Raw genomic sequence first — 12235 nt, 5'->3', positions numbered from 1 at the left:
GACCTTTAGTCTCAAGTGTGGGAACCATGTCTTAGTCACCTCTACTGTGCTAATTACAGCACAAAGAGAGTTCAATAATGTATGTGAAATGAATGCATGAATTATCCCCGCAGGAACCACTCACTACATTTCTCAAACCCTTTCCCGTGTTAACAATTTGGGTCCTTACTAGGACTCTGGGAAGTGAACAGACCAAGTGGCATTCATATCCTCATGGAACAGACGGAGACCAAGAAACTCGGGGGGATAAGGGACTTAGCTGAGGCAACACAGAATAAGTGGCAGAGCCATGACAAGGACCCAGGTCTGCCTGACCCTTTGTCCCTCCCACTGCTTCGGTAACCGCTGCCAGAGACATCTCTTGAGAATGCAGAAGCACTTCGGAAACTGTCAAGCACCAACCAAACAAATCTCAGGAACAGCAAGCAGTTCCTTGACATTCTTTGAGAATCTGTCCTTAGACCTTAAATAATCCCAAATTTGCAAACATGATCACAGTGTATAATTTTCACTATACAGTGAGGTAAGGCATACCTGCATGTTTTTAGTGATGTACCTCCAAACCTTAATGATTCTATAAATACCATAATAATGGCAGTTTTCATGCTGGTCGGAACACTCAAAACACTTTTGCTAATTGCCTTTTCCTATTTTTGTATAGAGCGTACGGGGAATTCATTCATACTGAGGGTGTGAACCACTACTGAATTGGGTATTCTACTGTCTAATGTAGTCTAAAGTTCTGTTTTGTAACTAAGGTCATTCATTTTCTTGGACTCTTTGTTTTTTCTTCTCCCTCCCTGGCACTCCTCAGATCATTTTCTGTCGGAGAATTAGCTACACGCTCAAGGACAAGTAGAGAAAACAAAGCCACTTCTAAGTATGGTTGACAGGCAGTCAGCTAGGCTCACTCACTAGTGAAATGACTCACTCTCATGCACCAGCTTTGGAACCTATGAGATGAAAATATGTGCTTCACAGATTTACATATCATGGGCCTGAGAGTCCAGATCTAGGCTGTTAATTCTTCAAATGCCAAAAGTCTACCCATGGTTACGATGAGGTGCTATTAGGAGAGGGATACAAAATAAACAGCAGTCATGGTGATCGACATCAAGATCAAATGCCATCACATCCAATATTAGCACTGCCAGATCTCTCCCATCTTTGGCTGATGGCCAGCTTATTTCACATAACATTTGATTACTGAAAAACTTCCACACAAACATATTGGAGTCCCTTGGCATTCCTCCCAGAGCTCCGGGTGACCTGCACTGAAGTTGAGGGGATGAGAAGTGAAGTGACAGGCCCACCCTCATCAGCCTCTCACACCAAGTGCAATTGGGTGGGCTAGTAAAGCTTTAGGAGGGAGGCCGCATAGGTCAGAATGGCTCTCTGAGGGCGGCAGCGTAGGGTAATTGGACATGTGGACCACAGGCTCCCCTAGGGCCCGGAGGAAGACGCAGCCAAGCTCAAGGCAAAGTGAGCAGGAGAAATATTTATTTATTTATTTATTTATTTATTATTTTTATTTTTGGCTGCGTTGGGTCTTCGCTGCTGCGCGCGGGCTTTCTCTAGTTGCAGTGAGTGGGAGCTACTCTTCATCACGGTGCGCAGGCTTCTCATTGCGATGGCTTCTCTTGTTGTGCAGAGCACGGGCTCTAGGCGTGCAGGCTTCAGTAGTTGGTGGCTTGCAGGCTCAGTAGCTGTGGCTCACAGGCTCTGTAGCTGTGGCGCACGGGCTTAGTTGCTCCGCGGCATGTGGAATCTTCCCGGACCAGGGGTGGAACCCGTGTCCCCTGCACTGGCAGGCGGATTCTTAACCACTGCGCCACCAGGGAAGTCCCAAGTGGGAGAAACAGTAACCCCTACCCACCCAGGCATCGTACATATGCAACTGCTTCATTGTGCACCTGCGGGCATGGAATCACTCAACTGCCCAGGACAGACCCTCCAAGAGGGGAAGGGTAGAAAGGAGATCCTCACACCCAAGGAGTCACCTCCTCTTTCTCTGTCTCTACTTATGAAGTTTCAGGAAATGGCTGCCCTAATAGCTCCCCTCTTAGCCGTGCAGGTGCACCCCTTGGATGCACCCACCCAGACTGGGTTAACTGCATTCCCCATCCCTGATCCAAAAAAGCCTGCAACTCATGCATCCCCCTCTCTGGCTGGGCTCACAAGCCTGTCATTGCTCTGAGAACCCACAATTTGGGCCAAAGTCACAGACGGCTTACGGTGGCTCTAAGGCTGTAATCTCAGCCCAGCCGTGGGGCTGGGTAGCGTCACCGACGTGGCGAAGGATCCATAGCTTGGCTGCTGAAGGTGATCGTTTCTCTCGCAGGACCTTCAGTGACCATACTTTCATGCCTACTGCCTGTGCATAACGGTCAGCTTTACTCCCTTAATGATGATTATAAAACGGTTCTGTTTGGGCATAGAATATGTTTCCCCAAAGGATTTTCTTTTCTTTTCTGATAGAGCATTTTAAGTGTAAAATTATGGTAACGCTGGCTTTGGTTATTAACAGAGATCTAGAATGTTTTTATCACAGTATTGTTTATCGTGCTGGGCTGCTGATCAGAGGCCCCAGCCTAGTGGAGTGAGTACCCTCCGTGCATAAGTGTGCATGTGCATGCTGGGATTGAGAGGGGGAATTTTTATGAATCAAGAGCATAATTTATACATAAGGGCACTGATGATGACACCTACGATCATTATTTTTAGAGGGCCAGGCACATGGGTGTGAGCATATTATGGCTCCTCTCCAACAGACGCTGTGGTTGACAGTAATTACCGAGTGGGCTGAGGTCCCCCTCCCGTTCTAAAAAATCTACTAGCCCACTCCCAGTCTACTAGCTTAGCTTTGGAAATCACTAGGATCCCAGGATTCTAGATATAGTACAGGAGGCGTTGGAGGAACCACTAGAGTCAGCAGTGCAAACGTTCTGCTGGGAAAGAGCCCCAAAGAGACTCAGCCCTCCGAATGTGCCAGCAACAGAGAATGCCTGTGACGAGCACAAAGGGTCATAATGATAATATTTACTTTGAAACTGCTCAGGATTCCAGGCTCAACTGGGCTCTGTTGAACTTGGAAAAAAAAACATACAAGAGAAGCAGGATTGAGGCTCAGTGCAGGAGGAGGGGAAGGGCAGCTAGCATTCTTTCAGGGTCAGGGAGCGATGGTTTCATCTCTCCGTCTCTGGGAGAGGCAGCCGTCCACCTGTCTAAGACAGGCTGCCAGCGGTGGTGTGCTGGTCAGCGTCAAACAACCCACTCTCAGGAGAAAAGTTGCCGTGGTTTGTAGCATTTACCAATTTTTGTGCTGTCGTTATTCCCACCATAGCTGGTTTTAAGCTGCCAACATGACATCACTGCACATGGGCTTGGGAAGAGCTGCAGGAAGCCGGGCGAGCCGGCTCCAGCACACCACTGTTTGCCAGGTCTCTGCAAGATCAGGAGGAAGTAGAGGGCAAGGTCACAGAGCCAGGCAGGACCTCGTCCCCATCCATAGGCTCCCTTGGCCAACAGGAGTTCCTGGAGAGTTCCCTTTTGGACACCTTCCGGTTGAACTCAAAGACGTTTCTCTTGGTTTATTCCAACATTCGGAGCCGGAAGAGACTAGCTCCTGATCATTGCTGCATCCCCGGCTCCTAAACCTGTGCCTGGCTCCTATTAAAGGTTCTAAATATTTGTTGAATGACTGAATGAAACAACATATCACACCTATGGGACGCACTAGAACATGCATGGGCTCCAGTGTCAGACTGCCTGCAGTCAAATGCTGGCATTGCCACATACTACTTTCGTGACCCTGGGCCAGTTTCTTCCTCCACATTTTATAGATGAGGAATGTGACGTGCAGAGAGACGGAAGAGCAGGGGCACATTCACATAGCTAGGAAGTGGCTTGGTTAATCCATCTGTAAATTAAGGACAAATAGTAGTATTATCTAATACACAGCCTTATTTTAGGGAATAAATGAGGAAATATATGTAAGGTATTTACAGTGGTGCCCACATAGTAAGTGCTCCAGAAGCAATAGCTGTTATTATTACTACTCAAACCTGCTCATTTTATGGAAAAAAGAGACTGGAGTCCAGAGAAGGGGAAGGGCTAGGCTTAGGTCACAGTCATTTAGTGATAACCTGCCTGGGACTCTGCATTTCATCACTTGCAAGGACTTAATTGCACAAGGTACCAGAGGATGCAAATGTTAACAGCAGGTGAGGAAAAGGGCTAAGCTTTTCTTTGTCACAGTGGTTTTGAACTCAGGGTAGAGAGGTCAACATCAGACTAGCCCAGGGAGTATAGTTTGAAAAAGCAGATTTCATATTCCATGTTTTAAGTTGAATTCTTTTTTAAAAATCTGGTGTTTCCAGGATCCTATCTACATTAAGTCAAGTGAGAGGAAATCCTCTGGGCTGGTGGAGATGATTTAAAAAGGGTTAAGAAACCCCGCTGTACACTCTGAGGAGGGAGGAGGAGAGAGAAATTGACCCCTCGGGACTCCTCAGGTTTCCTGCTGGAATCTAATTGCCAAGTCCCCACCTTCTTGCAGGGGTGTGGAATCTGCTGACCTGATCTGAGTTGAGCTGAGAGTGGCTCCACTCCCCCCCTCAGTACTGGGCCCAGGACAACATCCCAGGCTCAGGCTGGGTCTGTGCCAGCCATCGAGAGAGAGCTCCCACCCCTCCCCTCCCCCAGGCTCCACATTGATGGAAAACTGGAACGGGAGCACTCGATAGCAATGGGACAAGCACACTTGATTTTCTGCCCTCTTCTCATGTTGCATTTATCACAATTCCCTAGACACCCGCCGGGTCTTTTCTTCCAGGCATTCATCATTGAGCATCTAATTTCCACAGCCCTTTTGCACTGGCAGGCATCCGGGTGGTCATTTTCCCCGTTGCCCTGCCCTGCCCGGCCCACCCGGCCTCCCTTTCTACAGCTGTGCAAACAGGGCGGGCCCTTCCCTCTGTGGTACTGCTCCTGAGGCCTCTGTGTGAGCCTCTTGCTAGGCGCTCCCGGGGAGTACCAGAAGTTGCCCATCCCCTGCTCTCTGAGAAGTCTTAGGATCAGGGAGTCAGGGAGCCAGCTCTGGGTGCTGGGGAGTCAGGGCCCGCCACGATCTAGGAGCTGCGGGGCATTCAGCAGAGAGCTCACAGAACAGGAGAGAGGGTCTGAAAGTGGGGATGTACACGGACAATTTATTAGGCACGTACAAAGACCGGTGAAAATGTAGCTTAAGCTTCAACGCCCAGAGGGAAGGCGAGTTAGGGAGAGCCAGCCGCCCTGTGTTCCCGTCTCAGAGGTGTTGGCCCCTTTGCAGTGGAGCGGCACCCGCACCTTGTGCGGGGAGGGGGGCGATTTATTCCGTTGCTTAGCCAAGTCTGCCACCTCCCATGGCAAAGGCCCCCACCTCACCAAATTTTTCTGGGGACCCAAATACTTCCTGTTCCTTTAGGGAGGGAAAAAAGGGCCTCTTCTGGGAGAGTCTTTGCTGCTAATAGGTATAGCAGACCCTGGCTGGAAGCACGATCTGTGTGAGGAACCATTTCCCTGCACCTTGGCAATCAACCACATTAGTCAGACCTGGCTATGAAATTGGGCTGGGGGGCCAGGTAGCCAGGCTGAGTTGAATGTTCTCCTTGTTTTCTCTCTCTCACTGATCTCTCCACATACAGAAAGCTCTCAGCATAGACAGATATTTTTAAAAGCACCTCCTGCCTTCATAGCTCATTATTGGGGATAAAAGAGGTTTGCAAGATGCAAAGCTAGACACACCCAGAGGTGGGAGGGGAGATGGACCATTTACGGTTATTGGTTGTGCAGCTCTAACCCTAGCCCTGGACTGCCGTGCAGATATGTGCTGTTGGTCACAAGAGGGGACTTGCCAGGCCAGGATTTGCCCAGGGCAAACCCACTCCCCCCATTCCCAACTGGGAAGATGTGTCAATTCTCACATCTCCAGGGTTGGGAGCAGGGAAAGGGAGAAGAGGGGTGATGATAGCAGAACAGCAGGGTAGCCCAGGTCTTCAAAGCGCGGTCCTTGGTTCCTGGCCGTGACTTGACATCCTCTGCGTCTCTCAGGAATAACCTCCACAAACGTTCACCAGTTCCCGCAGCCCTTCCCCCACTCGTCGCCCTGGTGCGAAAGCCAGTGGTTTTGAAATTCCAGGGGTTTAATTTATTAGTATCCCGCAGCCTGTTAGTTAAACAAACAATTGACTGGCTTGTTTGAAATTTAAAGGGAAGAGTAATTTGTGGCCTGCTAAATTCCCTCTCCATTAGCTAAAAATGGTCTCCCCACTGGGATACATATCCGGGTGCTGTCTGGGTCTGGCAGGGAGAGGTGGGGACTGAGAGGAGAGGATATTTATTTGATGAGGGACTGCTGTCCCTTTCTTTTAAACTTGAAAATAGCCCTTAAATTTTTATTATGAAAGCTATACACGTTCCTTGTAGAAAACTTGGAAAATAGAGAAAAGCATAAAGAAAGAAGTGAAAAGCGCACATAACCCCACCACCCAGACATGACCTTTGGTAAGAGTACATTGTATGCCCTTCCAGTCTTTTTCTAGGCATAACTCTACCTCGCCATCACTGCCTTTAACATGGTTTCTTTTTCTGACTATAAAAACAATGCATACTCAATTTTCAAATAACACAAAAATATGAAGACTAAGAGAAAAATTACCCCAGTTCCACTGTCCCGAGATGACCACTGCTAATATGTTGGTGCAGTTCCTTATTACTGTTTTTCACTTAACTGAGATCAAATAGCCCATGTAGTTCTATGTGCACTTCACTTAGTGTCTTACCGTGTACATTTTCCCATGTCAGTGAATATGCATCCGAAACATGATGTGTAATGGCTGCGTGGTCATTGTGTGAATGCATCATAATTCATTCTTTTGTTTTTCAGGAGAGACAGGTTTGGGCAAGTCCACCCTCATGGACACCCTGTTCAACACCAAGTTCGAGGGGGAGCCAGCCACCCACACACAGCCGGGTGTCCAGCTCCGGTCCAATACATATGACCTTCAAGAAAGCAATGTGGGGCTAAAGCTCACCATTGTTAGCACAGTGGGCTTCGGGGACCAGATCAACAAGGAGGACAGGTAAGGGAGGCGGTGGGGTGGGGAGGCTAGTAGGAGGCCACGGGGAGGAGTTCACCACTGGGGTCCCGCTGGACCTCTCAGATGATGCAGGCAGGCAGCAGAGAGCTCACTAGCGCCGCCTCCGCCCAGGGTCCCTGTCTATTTCAGTGTTCTACTCCACACGCTTTGCCCAAAGCAGGATGTCTTTCTGTTCCATTCGGCAGACATTTATTGAGCCAGGTACTGCTGTGCTCTGACAATCTAAAAAGGAATGACCTTGTCTCTGCCCTTGAGGCAAAGACTCATGGGGAAACCTGGTCTTAAACAAACAAGTTCCTTTGAGTGTGACCTGCTCTGTAAAGGACAGGGTACACAGAGGTAAAGGACAAGCTACAATGAGAACGTGAAGGAGAGAACAATCAGCTCCATGCAGGGAGGTCAGGGAGGCCTGCACAGAGGAGGTGCCCCTGAGCTGGCCTTTGAAGGGTGAACGATTTTGCTGGACAGACAAGGGAAGGTTGGGAACAGCATCCCGGGCAGGGACAGCTGCTTGTACAAAGGCAAAGGGATGTGGAAGACTGTGGCATGTTCTAGGGGACTGAGCTTTCTCTGTTTGGCTAGACCAGGGGTAGAGTTACTGTGAAGCTAGTGAAGCTTGTTTCAGGGCCCTCAGTTGCACACGCGCCTCCAGAGCCCTGGAACTAATTTCTAGTCATTGTGTTGTTTGATCTTTCTTGGAGGGCCCTTCAAATCGTGTAAACCTAGGGCCCCGCGATACCTGCTGTGCCCCTGGGCCGGTGCTTGGCGTGAGCTGGGGGAAAAGTGAGGGGAGATGAGCCTGAAGAGGTAAGCAGGGACCAGATCATGGAGGGGTTGTAGAATGTGTAGATAAGGAGCCACTGAAAAGCTTTATGAAGTAGAATGATGTAGTCGAATTGGCCTTTGAAGAGGGGGCTTTGGGATAGTGTGGAGATGGGCTGGAGAGCAGGAAGACCAATTAGGAGACTGTTGGACCAATTTGATTGAGGCCAGCAGTGAAACAGGTGCTGAGACAGGGAAGAGGAGACAGATTTGGTAACTACTGAGTAGGTAGACTCAACAGGACTTGGGGGTTGGGAAGGCAAAAGAAGAACCTAGAATGAGGCTTGGATTTCTGGCTTTGGAGAGTGGACAGATGGTGGCGGCATTCAGTAAGAGTTACCATAAGAGAACCAGGTTTAAGAAGAATCAGCTCTGTTTAGGACGTGTTGAGTTTGAGCTGCCTGCGGACCATCGAGAGAGGAGATGACCTTTATCGGTAGTCAGCTGCATATGCAGGGTTAGAGCTGGAAACAGACTTGGGTTATCAAGGTACAGGTGATATGTTCCAGCCACAGACACACGTAAGATCATCCAGGGATTGGAGCCGAGTGAGATGAACGCTGGGCTAAAGATAAAAACCTGAGGATGTTAAGTCAGCAGATGGAGGGAAAGACATCCTGGAAAGAGACCGATCTGGAATAAGCAGAGAGGTAGGAGGAGAGACTGTGGGTGGTTGAGAACGGTGTGCCAGTGAGGGCTGGAGTGAGAGGCTCAGATGAGGACGAGATGAGGGCTGGGTTGAGGGAGGGGGAGAGCGTCAGGCACCATCTGCGTTTAACTAAAAGTCACATGGTTATCACAGGTGCTCTTCGCAGAAAAGGTCATTCATCATTTTGAGCAAAGTGTCTGCTCATCCTTTGAGGATTCCCTTGCTTCTCAGATGAACTGTATCCCAAATTCTTCTATTTCTCCCTTAAAATAACAACAGCCATACTCATTTCCTTATAATGAATAAATATATTTAGCTCCTTAATAATTGAACTGAATTCTGTTTTCCATTTGAAATTCTAGACGAAAGACACCTCTGCTTTGTATAGGCCTGCTTATTGTGCTAATCTTGTTTGGTGGAGAATAAATTAAACCCTGGGGAAAGGGGATATTTGGGTCACAATATGAGTGATTAATCTCAGCTGCAGATTGCTCGGCATCTCCTGCATTAAATTTTTCACAGTTCTCAGTAACATATAGTCAACATATCTAACATTGGAAAACGCCTGCATAATGATGGTTTGGGAGGGCCAAACTGATAGAGGCCCATAGAGGCTAATCTACTTCTCTTATATTTTTAATATCCTTACTGTTTTTCCTGATTATAAATGTGATACATGCTTATATCAAATAATACAAACTCGCATAAGGAAAAATGAGAAGCCTCCGGGAAATGGGCCGGGGAACAGGAGTGGAGTAAGCTCCAGGGATTTGTAATAAAAAGCCGTGTTTTCTCCATTCTGACAGGGCCATGAGGACATAGATAGGTCAGTGCAGCTGCACTGAAAGAGAGCATCAGAAGGCCCTGCTTTACCCAGGGTGCAGGGGCAAACTGAGAAGAGCAGTGACGAAGGCCATATCCTGGAGAAGGGCACCATTTGAAAGCTGCTGAAGCAAAAGAAACTCGAGAGGGAGACAGAGGACAGGCTGGAAAGGGATGTGCTTAGGAACTTAGGCTTTGGTCTCAGACAGACCTAAGTTCAAATCCCACCTTGCTACTTATTAGCTCAGGGATCTTGGACAAGCGTTTTGTACTGGTCTCAGCCTATCCATAACCAATGTTGCGGCTGGACCGGCCCTTGTGGTTCTTATTATGATTGCAAGACGCCCTCAGTAATAACCATCAGGAAACTTGAAGGGGAGAAAAGGGTTTATTACTCACAGGTTCTGGAAAGGACAAGTCACACCTGGGGCTACACAGCGAGGTAGAGGGTAGAGAAAGAGAGAGAGAGCACCTGGGCCTGGGGTTCTGCTTTCATAGGGATCGAGGGTAGGCGGCCTGTGGTTTTGCGGGCTTAATCTTTATTGGTGAATGTAAAACATAAGAGCGGGAATTTAACACGTGGGGAGAGAAAAAAACAGATGGCCTAAATGGTCAGTTATAGAAATCCACCAATATCTTTAAAACAGGAAGCTTGGGGTGGGGGGGAGATGGGCGGGGCTGGTTCCTTATCTTTCTGTGGCTGGCAGTGTGTGTATTCGAGATAGCTGTCCTTGAAGTAGGTGCCTTTTTGAAGTGGATGCCTCCGAAATCAAAGCTTAAATCAGACACTTGCGTTACAAAAATGCAAGTTACAACTGTCAGGGCTTACACTACAACTAGGCACTTAAATTCTCTATGCCTCAGTTTTCTGTAAAGTAGGGATGATGATAATACTGATATCTAACCAGAGGGTTATGGGTGAGGCATACTCCATGTGTATGGCACAGGAAACGCTTAAACAGTGCCTGGCATGGGGTAACTAACGAACAGAAGATATTGTTATGATCGTGACTTTTATTGGTAGAAGAATCAAGGGAGAGTTGTATTATGTAGCATATGGGAGGGAATGATAAATAGTGTCCAGGAAGATAAAAACTGAAAAAATATCCATTGGGTTTGGCAACATGAAGGTCATTAATACACTTAGGAATAATAATTCCAGGGAAATCGTGGGTAGAAACTAGATTGCCATGAGTGAATGGGAGGTAAGGAAGTAAAGGCATCAGAATAGCAAAAGGAGGGACTTCCCTGGTGGCGCAGTGGTTAAGAATCCACCTGCCAGTGCGGGGGACAGGGATTCGAGCCCTGGTCCGGGAAGATACCACATGGCATGGAGCAACTAAGCCTGTGTGCGACAACTACTGGGCCTGTGCTCTAGAGCCCGTGAGCCACAACTACTGAGCCCGTGCACCTAGAGCCTGTGCTCCACAACAAGAGAAGCCACCACAATAAGAAGCCTGTGCACCACAACGAAGAGTAGCCCCCGCTCGCCACAACTAGAGAAAGCCTGTGCACAGCAACCAAGACCCAACACAGCCAAAAATAAATAAATAAATAAATTTATTTAAAAAAAAAGAATAGCAAAAGGAGCAATTGAACAGAAAAATGAGTCCAAGATCAAATCCATGTTTATATGGGAATTTAGCATTTGTAAGTTAGCAAGGAAAGAATGGACTATTCAAGAAAACGTGCTGGGAAAATAGGCCATCCGTTACGAAAAAATAAGATGAGACCATCCCACACAAACACCATTCACAAAAATAGATTCCAGTTGGATTAAAAACAACTTCTAAAAATATGAGGAAAACATATAGGAGAATATTCTTATAACTTTGGGGGTAGAGAAGGCTTTTCTTTTTTTTTTTAACATCTTTATTGGAGTATGATTGCTTTACGATGGTGTGTTAGTTTCTGCTTTATAACAAAGTGAATCAGCTATACATATACATACATCCCCATATCTCCTCCCTTTTGCTGTTTCCCTCCCACCCTCCCTATCCCATCCCTCTAGGTGGTCACAAAGCACCAGGCTGATCTCCCTGTGCTATACGGCTGCTTCCCACTAGCTATCTATTTTACGTTTGGTAGTGTATATATGTCCATGCCACTCTCTCACCCTGTCACATCTTACCCTTCCCCCTCCCCCTATCCTCAAGTCCATTCTCTAGTAGGTCTGTGACTTTATTCCCATCTTGCCCCTAGGTTCTTCATGACCTTTTTTGTTTTTTCTCAGATTCCATATATACGTGTTAGCATACGGTATTTCTTTTTCTCTTTCTGACTTACTTCACTCTGTATGACAGACTCTGGGTCCATCCACCTCACTACAAGTAACTCAGTTTCGTTTCTTTTTATGGCTGAGTAATATTCCATTGTATATATGTGCCACATCTTCTTTATCCATTCATCCGATGATGGACACAGGTTGCTTCCATGTCCTGGCTATTGTAAATAGAGCTGCAATGAACATTTTGGTACATGACTCTTTTTGAATTATGGTTTCCTCGGGGTATATGCCCATTAGTGGGATTGCTGGGTCGTGTGGTAGTTCTATTTTTAGTTTTTTAAGGAACCTCCATACTGTTCTCCATAGTGGCTGTATCAATTTACATTCCCACCAACAGTGCAAGAGTGTTCCCTTTTCTCCACACCCTCTCCAGCATTTATTGTTTGTAGATTTTTTGATGATGGCCATTCTGACCGGTGTGAGATGATACCTCATTGTAGTTTTGATTTGCATTTCTCTAATGACTAATGATGTTGAGCATTCTTTCATGTGTTTGTTGGCAATCTGCATATCTTC

At 47.2% G+C, this 12235-nt stretch overlaps 1 protein-coding gene across 11 annotated transcripts in view; it reads left to right on the top strand.

The window, feature by feature from the left end:
- Positions 1-12235, top strand: part of SEPTIN6 (septin 6) — a 69173-nt gene that overhangs the window by 14731 nt on the left and 42207 nt on the right. For all 11 annotated transcript variants that reach the window (XM_068534208.1, XM_068534205.1, XM_068534207.1 and 8 more), the window contains one exon: positions 6926-7121. In XM_068534208.1, the coding sequence (XP_068390309.1) occupies positions 6926-7121 (196 nt within the window). The remainder of the gene's footprint in view (positions 1-6925; positions 7122-12235) is intronic.

The sequence above is a fragment of the Eschrichtius robustus genome, chromosome X (genome assembly GCF_028021215.1).
Source record: "Eschrichtius robustus isolate mEscRob2 chromosome X, mEscRob2.pri, whole genome shotgun sequence".
In the NCBI taxonomy this organism is placed as follows: domain Eukaryota; kingdom Metazoa; phylum Chordata; class Mammalia; order Artiodactyla; family Eschrichtiidae; genus Eschrichtius; species Eschrichtius robustus.
This window is presented reverse-complemented; position numbering and strand designations above follow the sequence as displayed.